Raw genomic sequence first — 14,972 nt, forward strand, 5'->3', positions numbered from 1 at the left:
ATACTTTTCATGCTGTGCTGCAAAGCAAAAGCAGAATTGTTTAGCAAGGTTTAGTTTTCTCAAACATCTTATTAGGAGGAGGAAAGATTCCCAGATTTTCCTTCTTGCATAATGGTAGCCACACTAAAGGATACCGAGGAAAATGATTAATTCCTGGTATCTTTCACATAACTGTGGTTTCCATTACTAGTAATTTTCAACTGTCCTCTTTTTTTTAACACAAAAAAAAAACCTCCTCCTCGGAATTCCTATCAAGTCCAAAGACAAAGTAAAATCTTCCTCATTTGGGTTATGGATTTTTTTCCTGGGTCATGCACTTTGATCTCAGTGGCAAAGCTATGTTAGTATTTTTGTATTATGTAACAGCCAAAGATTCCAGGACATGATTTTATGTATCTTTAGGTGAGGCTTTTCTATGCTTCTCAAACCATTTACTAATACTTATGTCTCTTCCGCTCCTTACTACTAATCTAGTACAACAAGTGTAAAAATTCTTGTATGAATCCTGCAAGATCTAAGCCGAAGTGTTAAAGTAGCCATAAAGATACATCTAAAATTATGTAGATCTGGCAGGCTATAGCACCTGGTTTTCTTGGCATCCAATCTGCACATTTGGCTATTACTAAATTTCAGTGTAATATCTACTCAGTTTGTGTACCAGTCTTGTCACCAGTTGTAATATTTCTTGCAGGCTTTTCAGCATATTACAGAAAATCTAAGGCATCTTTAGCATTGCTTAGAGAGTTATCGTGATAGTCTCTCAAGTTAAACTTAATGATTACTGTTAGGCACAGCATGAGCTCCTGTGTTCATGACTTTTGAGGCCGATTTTTGTTTTGGTCAGTAACTATTCTTCCCCTCACCCCTCCATGATTTGTCTGGTATGTGGGGTTAGAACTCTGCCCCTTCATGGGATATGGACACTGCTACCAGCAGCATGATCAACTCTTGGGTATGTGACAGATTACCCGAAGTACATTCCAAAACTGCATTTGTGGTACAGCTACAGTGTAGGCTGACAGTTACATAACTTTTGAATGCAAATAGACCTTGTGTGATTTCTACTTGTTTGCCTGCAGTACTGGCTTTGTGCTACTGTATGGAGCTAAGAGCCAGCTGTTAGCTTTGCACTAGTACTCTAGATTTCCATGTACTTAGTTCTGTCCATGGGCTCTTGCCTTACCCTTTTGTATGCTTTTGAGTAAAGCTGGCAGTGCCTTGTGGGGAGAATTAAATTTCTGCTTCATTTTGTTTCACATAAGAATAGTTTTATTGACAAAATATTAAAAGGCAACTATCGCAGTAAGGAATCTGAAATCTCTTTGGACTGGATATTATGAAAAGCATAGCACTACTTGCAGTATTGTGGAAGAACATGTTGACTGAGCACCCGTGAGCCTCAACTCATTGTTACAGTGTAGCAAATTGTACCGTAAGTGGCACCTAAGGGCTTTTGTTTCTAAGCTATTTATAATGTTGCTTTTCCCTCAATCAATTTTTTTTCTGCCCTGACTTGACTTACCCTCTTTAGCCCAGTTTAACAGCACTGGTCCATCTCCTCTTTACTTCTCTCCTATCAATCAGTGGCCAAACCCCACCTTGGGCATATCAGCTGTGCAAAGGTCAACAGGAGCCAGAGTGGTTGTAAGCATCAATTTCCAGATTGCTTCCTTTTGCTGAACATTATTTTTTTTAAGGTTTGGGGATTTGAGAAGATGCACGCAGCAGGAGCTGTTTTGGGTTAGGTACAACAGCTCCTTACTTTGTCACAAAACTCCCTTTGGAAATCAGGCACTGCACAGCAAGCCAGCTTACACACCAACAGCACTCTAGCTGGCCACTCTCAGAAAACATTTCAAATAGCCGAGCATCAGCATACACTTTCATGCTGAGTGCATCGCATGTTCTATAGTGCTATGGAATCACCCTTAGCTTGCCCCATGCAAGGAGTGTAAATAAGCCCTTTTCACTATTACGCTGATTTGAGGTTAAAGTACAAGTAGGGGAAACAAACCAGGCTGGGCTCTGCTCATGATGTATCTATGCCAGTAAAGGGTGCTAGAGACAAATTAACTAACTTTCAAACCCATGTAATTTATATAATACCTTGATTATTAAAGTAGAGTGAGATTTTCACAGAGCAACAGCAGGGCAAATACTTTTCTGTATTTAAAATCAACCACTGATGAGAAGACTCAGGGGCATGTATTGTTCCTGAAGTTACTTTTAAACTGAGTCTCATGCTTGCTGTCGGTACTATTCACTTTGCTGCTATTCCTCCCTCTAACTCAGGATACTTTCAGCTACAAGTGAGATGCCAACCTCTTCAGTCACAAGGTCCCCCTGAATGTCTGGAAGATAAAGGAGGCTGGCATCCTCTCAAACACTTAACAACTTGAATCATAGCACCTACAATTCTAAACCATGGCAATTAGATACTCCATGTCCTACAGGCCATGATGCCTTAAGTCCAGGCCTTCACTAATTGCACAGCACAGGTGGGACATTCCTTACAAGAAGCAGCTGAAGATGTTTCTTGTTTCAGTCTTTTAATCTTGAAGGGGTGACTGCTCTATTTGTGGTATTTCCATGTGTTCCTTTTATGAAAGGAAAGATTGTGATCACTGCTGTTGGTGAGTGAGGCCAAATATGAAGTCTTCTGGTAGTGACTCCGGAACCATCTGTGCTAACTGGTCATCATATGAACGCAGAGTCCATAACTTTTCCAACTCGTAAATCTCGCGTGTCTCTGGAAGCATAAAATGGATCACGATGCTACCTGTACAGGACAGAAAGACACAGTAAACAAGATAAAATGGACCACTGCCATTTACAAGTGTAGGCTTGCTTATTGCTAGATGAAATTCAAACGAAGTATAGGTTAAATTTTACATGCAGTATAAAGATTTTGTTGACATGCATTAAGCTTCCACAATCTCTTCACTGCCATGGTATGCTGCACTCTGTAATTTACAGAAGAATTTAGCTTCAGTGGAACACAGCCCTATCCATCTTTGTCTAACACTAGTATAATGCATTCAACAAAACCCCCCCAAAGGTAACCTGTACTACCCGTTCTGTATTTACAAGTGTTCCTGAGGATGCTGGTATGTTATGAGAATGTCCAGTTTAGAAGGAAAACTATGACTAACTTCCACTGATTAAAAACTCATCTCTGTGGGGAGGGTTGTGTGTATGTATTGAACAAAACATCCATTCAGAATATAAAGTTCCACCACGTTATGTAGGTTTCGATCTATTGTGAGAACTTGGAAAGCCAGGCAACTTCCTCTGCAACACTAAGCACACACTAATGCCAGAATCGTACTTATATAAACACACCAGTGTTTTGTAAGTCTACAAAGTGGAATAATCTTGGCAGTGAAGTTTAAAAGTAAACCTGTAGTTAGACTCAGAATAACACATCCCCAGTAACTTCTGTAAAAACCCTCTGTCCTCTTTAGGCTGTTCAGTTGGCTTGCAGAAGCCTACAGCAGGGAGAGAGACAAAGTTCTGATCACACTTAACACCTGAAAATGAGAGACTCCCAAGACTGTGACAGCAAAGAAGTTACATATTCAGCTGCCAGATAAAGTCACACAGGGAAAAGTTCCTTCATTTTGAACAGAAATCCTTTGTGACAATGAGTAGCACAAATAAATTAAGTCAATAAGAAACCACTACCCAGTATGTAAGGAAGGACTCATTTCTCAGCATAAGACACTTTTGAAAGCACATGTCCAACTTCTGGTCACTGATTTCAGAGCTCAATCTCATTGTATTAGTGTTTGTCTCACTACTGTACTATTGTCCAGGAACAACATGTAAAGCCAACACCCAACTAGCAATCTGTGGAGTTGTACTCTAAGGTAACAAAGTTTGCTTAGACTAGGCTCTTAATTATCAATTCATTGTTGCATACTTTGACACACAGCTTTTAAAACTGATAGATCTGGTTCCTCCCCTGAACACATTCACAGGGAAACTCCAGTAGTATTAGGTCTGTTAGCCAGAACCTAGTCTGAGTTTAGTACTGTCAATGTGGGCAAAAACACAGCAACTGAGAAATAGGATGTAAACAATGAAAATAACATTTTTAGAGAAAAGCATCACACTTGAGAATTAAGAACTATTTTTAGCTAATGTCAAATTGTTATGCCGAGGTGTTGGATGCCATATTCCTCTTGTGTAAAACTTAAAAGGAGAGGACTTGATATACAGGCAACAATGTTACACTTGGAGATACAGAGGAGCTAAATATTAGGACCTATGTGCAGCAATTAGATTTTACCAGTAAAATGCTTCCTTCAATATATAGATCACATGGAACTAGCAGCTGTGAAATAAATATTTACCAAAATCAATGCACAGCCAGTCATCTGTATCTTTCCCTTCGATTGGAACATAAGGATCTGTTTCTTGTTTCATCTGTTTGTACTGTAAAAAGCAGAAAATCAGGATGAAGACCTACTTCCAAATGTCCATTCTAAAGTGTTGAAGCCTATTAGGCAGCCCAAGCCTGATAAATTGCCTAAGGAATCAATGTGGAATGTCATGGAGATGGCTATTAGCATATGATACCCAGTTTTGGTGTCTTTTCAGAGAAATATTAAAATTTGGAAGAGTACCACACCCCCTTTCAAAGAGCTTCATCCAGTTTGCTGACTAAAAGGAAGTTAAAAAGATTATCATAATGAACTGCCTGAGACTCTTATCTAACAGACAAAAAGTATGTCAGTATAGCAAAAGTTATTTCACAATAACTATCCTAGTGTCTACACGACAACTGCTATTTCTAAATAATGGTTGGCTTATTTCAAAATTTGTAAACCTCATTCTATGAGGAATAGCGCCTATTTTGAAATAGGCACTATTCCCTGGCTTAATATCTATTTCAAAATAAACCACAGTGCATCCAATACCTCTATTTCAAAATAGTCTGTGTGTGTAGACTGGGGGTGAACAAGCTTTTTAAGGTGGGCCCACTTTTCAACTCTGCAATTAGCAGGGACACCCCCTCCCCTCACACACATCTGATGTAATCAAAGTCTATGAAAATTTTGGCTACGTTCATATGCAAAAAACATCCCTTTCGGCCAGTGTAAAAAAAAAAAAAAAAAGTCTGTAGAATGTAAACGCTTTTAAGTGGTACAAATATGAATACCCCCCCAAAAAAAAAAACCACATTTTAAATAATGGATGAATGAGACCCAGCAACCGATCATGCTGTGCACCCCGGGGCCCATTTCCCCACAGGAAACAATGTATTTCAGAATAGCTCACTGCTGTTTGAAAATGCATTTGTGTGTGTAGCTGTGTTATTTTGAAATAAGGCTGTTGTGTAGACATACCCAAAGACATAAAATATCCGATGACCAGAAGTTAATGGTAGAAAAATGTAAATGGAAAATAAGATGTGTACACTAGCAATGAGCAAAACTACTCATTGGAACAGCTGATCAAAGAACATGGTAAAATCTCCATCTGGAGTCTGGATGCCCTTCTAAAATGTAGGATGTAGTTCAACGAAAAAAAAAAAAGTTAGGGATGGTGCTTGGTCCTTCCAAGAGAGCAGGGGACTGGATTCAATTACCTCCCAAGGTCCTTTCCAGCTCTGAGATGTGTATTTTTTTTTCCTCATTTCATGTATGCGCAAAATGACTTCAAGGTCAACCTCTGTACCTCTCAGGAGAGGCAAGGAATAAGGAAGGTCAAAGGGAGAAATGCCTTCCTTGACCTTCCACTATGTGGCTAGACATGGAAGTTAATCACAGATAAATTGATTTTAGCTATAATTGGTATAGCTAAAACCGTGCGTCAGTGTTCAACTTCTATGTCTAGTACAGACCCAGCATAGTGAAATTCTTCAGCCGCTTATGCAGGTGGTCAGGCTGGAGGTTTACACTGGTCTCTTCTGCCCTTACTTTATTACAACAATTATCTGCAAACAGTGCTGAGACAGTCAGCAGGAAGGCCCTGCTGGCTAGATAGCTGGTGGTCCTCCAATAGGGAAATACCACACAGCCAAGGGAGTGCTTTTGGCAGCATACAGACACTCAAGAGGGGAAAGGCCCTGGGCTGAAAACTTAGAAGCTAAACCTGGAAGTAAAAGTAAGTGGTACACCACGCCTTAGTAAAAGACTAAGCCCTTTCCCTGGTTTGAGTTCATACACCTTTTATATATTGCCAGGTGGGCTTTAGCTGTTGAAATGCTTGGAATTTTTAGCTAAATGAAAGCAGGGGGCAGCAACAGTATTCCCTATAAGCACCTGTGCAGCCGCCCAGGAGAGAGACAAACACCACCCAGCCACTTAGGCGCCCACAATTTGGCTTGTTTGTGTTGGTGGCGCACGTAACAGGTGAAGAGAGAGGCATTACGAGGAGCCCAAATGCTGAAGTGATCATGTCAGAGAAAAAGACATGATTCTGAGAAACCCATCCTACAGTTACTGAGAAGGAAAACTTTGCTTCATTTTTTCAATGCTTCTGACTGGCAGGCTCAGCAGCGAGGACTGGGCTGCATGAGTAAAGCAAGCCAGGCTCTCGCAAGGCATGAAACAACTCCAGCGGCTGTAGATCTCTTGGGTGGATCTGTATTGCTATAAGCTTGTGCAACCCCATCTTTGTTTTCAATACAAAAATCCAGTCAGAATAACCCCACTGAGCAGCTAGGCTACACAGGGCATGCACTGAGAAAGACTAAGATGTGTCATTGAGATAACTAACAGAGGACGGCTGCTCACTCTCCTTTTCTTTCCAGGCAGACACAACACTCAGTCCCATAAGCAAACCTTGGCATGTGCAATTTTGTAGCAATGGCCACTGAAAAGGAGCTGTCTGAATCCTACGAATTGTGCAGACTTCACAGGTACCCTGCACTCAATTTAAGATGATCTAAAAGAGCAGTTGTCACTGTGGTCCTCAGAATTAAGTGTCTGAGAACCAGGCACTAAAGAAAGGGTTTTAGGTGTTATGGATGGGAAATCTGTAAGATCCAAAACTAGTTTGCAGAATCCTCCTTCCAAAGTCAATGACTGTTACATCACTAACCAAAGGCTACACTGAGAAGTCCTGTGGCACCTTAGAGACGAACAGATTTTTGGGAGCATAAACTTTTGTAGGCAAAGACCCAAAAATGCATCTGACAAAGTGGGTCTTTGCCCAAGAAAGCTTATGCTCCAAAAATCTGTTGGTCTATAAGGTGCCACAGAACTTCTTGTTGTTTTTGCAGGTACAGACTAACACAGTTACCCCTCTGATACAAATGCTTTTAGCTCTTCTCACAAAGAGACGGAAGCGTTACGCTTTATGAAAGAGGCCTAAACAGCCGACCTACTCTTACGGAAAATCAAATCAGAGGCTGTTAGGGCTAAATCACACTGCAGGGTTTAGGGTGAGTCTGATGCAGACAGCCACATGCCTGGTCCCCGGGTGGCTCTTGGGTCAGGGGAAACAGGCAACTCCATGCTGCTGTTGCTCTCCTCCCCACACCAAAAGAGACAATCTAGTCACGTGTTTAAGACCAGGCCTTCCTTCAAAGAACTACAGTGTGAGTAATAGAGCCATTTATGCTTAGAGCACTCAACTGTATTTTAAACATTCCAGGATGTCAAATATAACCAGAACAATGATCACCACCTCCCTGTTACCATCTTATCTGTATTAGGACCCCAGACTCTCATGCCCCAAAACTGCACTGCAGTCATCATCCAGCCTGGTAAAGAGAGCCGTCCATTTACAGTTTATCCCTGCAATTTTATTTCCTTACCTAAAGAAAAACAGCTAAGTTTCAACAGTTCCTTTTTGTAGAAAGGGTAACGCTGCAAAAGAAGAATGAATGTCTCGCCTTGTCTGGTAGTTGCTTTGACAGCTGATCAGAGAGAAGGCTATATGCGCAAAAGCAAAAATTAAACTTTATAACATGCATTTCAGGTTAAAACTGCTGCTCAGAGTCTAAAGCAAATTAAGTGTGGAAATTTTCCTACCATTTTCAGCACGTAGTGTGCCATAGCGTGAAGATGTCTTGGAGAGGAACCACTGGCAATTATAAAATAATCACTGTATCTCATTTCTGGAGGCAACTGGATGACACAAATGTTGCCAGCATTTTCTTGCCTCAGTAGAGCTACGATAAAATCAATATTGAACTTGGATACAGCATGACCTGAAACAAAAAGATTTTATGTTGTGATTTTTCTTTTAAAACAAATTACAAAAGCTGTCTACTTAAGCTTACTGGAAAAACATGAAGAGTGAGAAGGAACTAAATTACAAATCTAGGGTAGCTGTCCATTCTGGAAACTGAGCTGATACTAAAAAACAAGGATGGATATGTGAACTCCAGTTGCCCAAGGAAAAAAACTCCTGGAAGTTAAAACAAACTGAACAGATGCTTACTGTTACTAGACAAGTTATTTATGTAGGACCCATAGGGCTTGTCTACACTAGCTCCCTACTTCGAAGGGAACATGGTAAGTAGGGTGGTGGGGGTTTATTAATGAAGTGTTGCGGTGCACATGCAGCACTTCACTAAGCAAATCCCCCTCCCCCCCACCCCGCCTCCTGCGGCAACTTTGAAGTGTTAAACTTCGAAGTGCCAGGTTGCATCTAGCTGTGGCTCACCCGCTGGTACTTCGAAGTCCCTTTACTCCTCAAACAGTACTGAGAAAATACAAAACTATTTTTAAATAAAGTGTCTAAGATGACATGATAAAGAAAATCTGTGCCTGTTTCATTTACATTAAGATAGTTAAAATTCACATTTTTCTTCTGCATACTAAAGTTTCAAAGTTGTACTAAGTTAATATTGAGGTATAAACTTGCATAAGAACAGCCATTCTTTTTTTCCCCACCTCCCAGAGTTAGGAACCTCTCAGAGTTACAAACAATTTCCATTCCTGAGGTGTTCACACCTCTGAGGAGCTATTGTACACAAGGCATATTAAAATACATAGCCACTTTAGGTGAACTGTCAGACTTAACAAAAGATGCCTAAAGTCACTATTTGGAACATAAATATTACAGAATAATGCTTGTCAACAAGTTGTGAAACGCCTGTGAGGAGGAGACAGACACAAAAGCAAGTGCACTATAAAAGCCTAAGTAGGACAAACATAAAACCTGACCTAGCAGAATATGCAGTGTGTGGAAACAAGCAATCTTATAAACAGGACCCTACCAAAATTCACAGCCATGAAAAACACACCACAAACCATGAAATCTGATCTCCCCAGTGAAATCTGGCTATAATAGGAAAGACTCACTTTCACAAAATTGAGCATCTGAAGAATGCTCAGGAGCCCAGCTTTGAAGACAGCATTGCCACCAGCACAAAAGTGAATGTAGCGAAGACCTAATTAGGTAGGGCAAAGTCTGTTTCTCCTTGCCAATAAGGTGTCATGCCCCTTCCCCTTTGTTGAGTTTGTATTCATCATCCCCCAGCTTCAATACAGAGAAAAAGCCGAATAAGGGGGCATTAATTAGATGTATATAATAGAAAAATTTGTAGATATGAAAATGTTTGGAGGCCTGTAAAACAAACACACACATGAACCTCCGGGCACACAACCACAATAGCTGCTACAGACAGATCTACTCTAGCTTTGCTGACACAGCTAGACCAGCAAGCTCATAATGCAGACACCCGACTTATTCCTTAGGAGCAGTGTTTTCCAAACTTAAAATATTTGCATGCCCCTTTTGGGACTTCAGCCTTATTGGCATACCCCTCTCCCAGAGCCATACCAGTGCTAATCTGATTTTTAGTAATTTATTTTTTTGCCACGTACCCCTTGAAATCCTTTTGTGTACCATACTTTGGGAAACACTGCTTAAGAAAAATAAGCTATAATGAATGGCAAGTGTAGAAACACTGAATTTTATGTGAGTATACATAAGTTTTGCAAATACAGAAGTCACTCTCTCTCTCTCTCTCTCTCTCTCTCTCTCTCATTGATGTCCTCCACTCACTGATACTAAACCAACAATAGCCTCCTGGGAAGAACTGGCTTACGTCTTTGGCAGAAGAGTTTATCCTCTTCTCCTTCAGCAGAGATGTGTGAAACAACTTGGTAGAGGTATGTATACTGCACCAAGAGCTATATTTAACTGGAACCAGAATGCTCCAACAGTGTTTTGATCTCTCCTCCCCCACTTTTCTGCTAGCTTGAAGCGCCTGTACTCAGCAGAAATCAGAGTTTATAACATTAAATACAAATCAGCTGAAAAGATTTGTATTCAATGGACGAAGAGGACCTTTGACTTCAGGAAAGAGTGGATTTTTGTTCTTTTCTCTGGTGTTCTATTTTAAGCCTGCATCACTAGCTTACCTGGGTGGGAATAATTTTGTGTCACAAAGTCAAGAGTCACAAGTCGAAGGACAACAACAAGAAGTCCTGTGGCACCTTATAGACTAACAGATATTTTGGAGCATAAGCTTTCATGGGCAAAGAACTGCTTCATCAGATGCATGAGTGAGGGGGTGGTTTGAGAAGGGTATTTCAAGAGTGGAGTCCCAGTAAGAGGGAGGGCCAGAGCTGACAAGGTCTATTCAGCAAGGTGGAAATGGCCCAGTTTCAATAGTACTTATCAAAAGAGGAAAAAACAAGTCAGATCAGTCAGGGGGATGTGACCCATTGTCAGAGCCTAATGGGGAGATATTAACACCCAGGGCAGAGAAGCTGCCTTTGTAAGCTGCGAGCCACTCCCAGTCTCTCTTTAATCCTTGGTTAATGGAGTTAAATTTGCAAATAAATTGCAGTTCGGAGATTTCTCTCTCCATCTGATTTTTAAATTTTTTTTGTTTCAGAACTGTCACCCTTAAATCTGCCACTGAGTGTCCAGGGAGATTGAAGTGTTCCCCTGCAGGCTTCTGTACATTACCATTCCTGATGTCTGATTTATGTCCATTTATTCTTTTACAGACAGACTGTCCAGTTTGGCCAATATAAATTGCAGCTGGGCACTGCTGGCATACATTACTAGATGTAGAGCTAAAGGAGCCCCTGATGGTATGGTTGATGTTAGGTCCTGTGATGATGTCACTGGTGTAGATATGCGATCACAGTTGGCAGCGAGGACTGTTGCAGGAGCTGGTTCCAGGCTTACAATTATCGGTTTGTGATTTGTAGTGGCTGGCAAGGATTTCTTTAAGGTTGGCAGGCTGTCTATAGGCGAGGACAGGCCTGCCTCCCAAGGTCTGTGAGAGTGAAAGATCACGGTGGGGGCTGTATGTGATGGTCAGTGGTGTTCTCTTGTTTTCCTTGCGAGACCTGTCTTGCAGCAGGTAGCTTCTGGGTACCCGCCTGGCTCTATTTCCTCACTTCCTTAGGTGGGTATTGCAGTTTGAGGAAAACTTGATAAAGGTCTTGTAGATGTTTGTCTCTGTCTGATGGATCAGACCAAATATGGTTGTACCTTAGGTGCCTGGCTGTAAACAATGGAGCGTGTAGTATGTCCTGGATGGAAGCTGGAGGTGTGTAGATAAGCGATGGTCACATAAATACCACCCTCTAGTGAAAACCCATGGACCACTATGCTTATCTGCCCAGTAGTGTCCAGGAAGTGAATCTCTTGGGTGGACTGTCCAGGCTAAGGTTGATGGTGGGGTGGAAACTGTTGAAATCATGGTGGCACTCTTCAGGAGCTTCCTTCACATGGGTCCAGATGATGAAGTCATCATCAATGTAGCGCAGGTAGAGGAGGAGCGCTAGGGAACGAGAATTGAGAAAGCGTTGTTCCAGGTCAGCCATAAAAATGTTGGCATACTGCGGAGCCATGCAGGTGCCCATAACAGTGCCACTGATTTGAAGGTATAATTTGTCCCCAGATCTGAAATAGTTGTGGGTGAGGACAAAGTCACAAAGCTCCGCCACCATTTTTGCGTCGGTCTCATCAGGGATAATGTTCCTAACCGCTTGGAGTCCATCTTCATGTGGGATATTGATGTAAAAGGCCTCTAGATCCATGGTGGCCAGGATGGTGTTTTCAGGAAGGTCACCAATGGATTGTAGTTTCCTGAGGAAGTCAGTGGTATCTTGAAGAATGCTGGGGGTGCTGTAGCATAGGATCTAAGTAGAGAGTGCACATATCCAGATAATCCTGTGGTGAGGGTGCCAATGCCTGACATAATGGGGCTTCCGGGATTCCCAGGTTTATAGATCTTGGGTAACAGGTAGAATAAACCTGGTTTGGGTTCAAGGGGTGTGTCTGTGTAAATCTGTTCCTGTGAGGACCACCTTTGGTTTTGTTGTACTTTCATGACAAAACTTGCAGAATCTTGAGGGTCTACTATGAAACTATTTTTATCTGAGGTGGTGTTGGAGAGTCTTGGTAATCCTTTTACTTATTTACAAAAACAATTTTGAATGGGTATTGAATTCCTAGCAGGGAAATGCTGGGCTTTATTGGAAGAAGGATCTCTTAATGGCATTAAGTGACAAGCAGCAGTACATGTGATCCCACTGAAGATTCTCAGGCTCAGAATTAATTTATAAGCTACAGTCATGCATGTCACAGGCAGAATCAAGTGAGACCACCAGCCCTGCATGTGTTTAGACAGCTGTCAGGGTTTACTCTAGAAAAGGAGAAAGAAAGACACTACCCCTCACTTATTAGCCCATGGCGGGGCGGGGGGCCTGTTTTTCAGATAGTATTTACACTCACTCCCTGCAGTGACATAAGATTTTGTTCCCTCTTCCACAGAGAGATCAGAACAATTTGCATTTACACTCAAGAGTGCCCCCACTGCCTTACTCCTAAAGGTGCCCAGGAGCTACTGGGCAGACTCCGGTTACAGAAGCACTTTCACGGGCATGGAGCAGCTGAACAGCCCCGAGCCAGCTGCAGCAAGGCAGTGGGGCTGTATTGGTTTATGTGCACGTGAACGGGCTCGCCAGGAAGTTCCATGGACTGGTCCCGCCCACTTCCCCCACCCGCCGGGGACCGAGGTTGCTGGCGCACACCTTCCCGGACGCGCCCCGGAGCTAAGAGGACGGACGGGAAAGCCTGGCTCTCGCTAGCCTGAGCCTGCCGGGCACAGGGGCTCGGGCTGCCCACGCCGGGCACCTCCGGGTGGGGGCACAGCAGCGACGGTGGCGCGCCGGGCAGGGGACGGGAAATTCAGCCTGGGACTGCGGCAGCAGGGAGCACGCGGTGCCGGTGCGGGCCGGGCCCGGCCGGGCCAGCCCATTCGACGCCGTACCTGGGGCTCTGCGCTCCTGCTCAGGTGCTCCTCCGCCCGCCCGCAGCTCCGCGCTGGGCCCGCCGCCCAGAGCCCGCCACGCCGACTCTGCCCAGCCCGGAGCGCGGCGCACAGCGGGCCCCCCGGCCGGCCACGCAGGGTGCAGCCACCGCCCCCTCGTCGATGCCGGCAGCAACTGCCGTAGCAGCCAGCGGCTGCCTCGCCACATGGCGCTGGGACGCTACACCGACCGCAGGGGGCCACAGCGTTCCGAGACACCCCGCCCCGCAAGAGCGGTCCGCCGCAGTGATTGGCTGCTGCACTCACCGCCTCTGACGCTGACTGGCTACGCCGGGGGAGGAAAGCGCGTGCGCAGAGATGGGCGGGGGAGGTTTACTGGGCGTTCGGTCGGCCTGAGGGCTGCCCCGGGGCTCTGGCACCGCCTGGTGCTACCGCCTGTGATCTGCGCAAAAGCTACTCCCCGTCCCCCGCGGCGGGGCAACCCGCCCTGGACTCGCCCGCTAGCTGCAGCGCCGCACGCCGCCGTGCCGCTCTGTCCTTAGCTGGCCCGAGAGGGGCGGAAAGTACGCGCCCTGCGCTGCGCGGACACGGCTGCCGGGCCGCTGCAAACCCGCAGTGACTGCGCTAACCCGCGGCCTGGCGGGTCCCCTGGCCGGACCGCCCAGGGACGCCGGCAGTCATCGCGGCCCAAGGATCCAGGTGGTTTGCAGAAACGTGCGTGATGCCCCGAGCGGGTCCAAGTCCCCTCCCCATTTGCCTTAGGCTCTGGTTGAGAATGTGGCTGGGGAAGGGACGTGGGCCCCAGGAGGAAGTGTGCGTGCAGGTTAGGCTCGGGTGCAGGCTCTGGCACGGAATGTGGGTGCAAGCTGAGGGTTGGGGTGCAGGAAGGGGCACAGGCTTCGGGCTCTGGGAGGGTGATGGGCTTGTTATAACTCCAGGTTACATTCCTAACTAATGCAACTCACAGTGAAATGACTTGTAAAGGGGAGTTACTATCCATAAAGAATAATGTGATTAGCTTAAGATACGTTCCCAACTTGTGCAGTTCACACGTGGTACATATAATGTACCTAAAATCCACTGAAAACAATAAATACAAATAGATTAGACAAGAATGTTATTTTTACTTTGTAAATGGATTTGATGTGCTTGATAGTGGAAGTAAGGATACTGAAACAGAAATGGGACAAAAAAGCAGTTCAGTAGCACTTTAAAGTGCTACTAGACTGCTTTTTGTTTTGCTAGTATATAGACTATCACAGCTGTCTCTCTGTTACTATTCAGAAATGGGACAGGGGAATCACCTGCTGCCATCTCTTCATTGTCCAAGATGTCAATTTCTTCATCCTCCTCAATATCTAAAGGCTGTGCAATGACTTGGTCCCGCTTCTTCCACGTCTTGAAGGCCTGAAGGGCCAGCTTCTTCTGTGATTGGTTCAGGTTTCTTAGCTTTCATAAAGAAAGTCTCCAGTGTTGTCTGCTTGCCACCACAAATTTTTGCATCCAATATCTCAGTAGCATGACAAGCTGTCCTGTAGGAGACGTGCAACCTCAGAAGAGCAATCAGCAAACACAAGTCTTGATTGTGTTGATGGTTTAATCAGGAAGGTTAAAAATATGGTAAAGAGACCTCTGTAAGTCCTTTTATCTTCCTTCTTCATAGCTTCTTCATGATGGTCCTGGCTTTCCTCTTGAAATGCTTGCTTGTTTAACAATTCCAGCTCCTCTTTACCTAGGGGCTCTGAATGAGAAGCAAGCAATTCAGTCACAT

General features: G+C 44.1%; 1 protein-coding gene across 1 annotated transcript; it reads right to left on the reverse strand.

The window, feature by feature from the left end:
* Window positions 1-1,236: 1,236 nt before the first annotated feature.
* Window positions 1,237-13,530, reverse strand: MALSU1 (mitochondrial assembly of ribosomal large subunit 1). The gene is made up of 4 exons (XM_074984637.1): window positions 13,202-13,530; window positions 7,986-8,164; window positions 4,356-4,437; window positions 1,237-2,779 (listed from the first exon to the last, which is right to left on the reverse strand). The coding sequence occupies exons 1-4, from the start codon at window positions 13,407-13,409 to the stop codon at window positions 2,622-2,624; spliced, it is 627 nt and encodes a 208-aa protein (XP_074840738.1). The 5' UTR covers window positions 13,410-13,530; the 3' UTR covers window positions 1,237-2,621.
* Between the last annotated feature and the right edge of the window lie 1,442 nt (window positions 13,531-14,972).

The sequence above is a fragment of the Carettochelys insculpta genome, chromosome 2, assembly GCF_033958435.1.
Source record: "Carettochelys insculpta isolate YL-2023 chromosome 2, ASM3395843v1, whole genome shotgun sequence".
Taxonomy (NCBI): Eukaryota; Metazoa; Chordata; order Testudines; family Carettochelyidae; genus Carettochelys; species Carettochelys insculpta.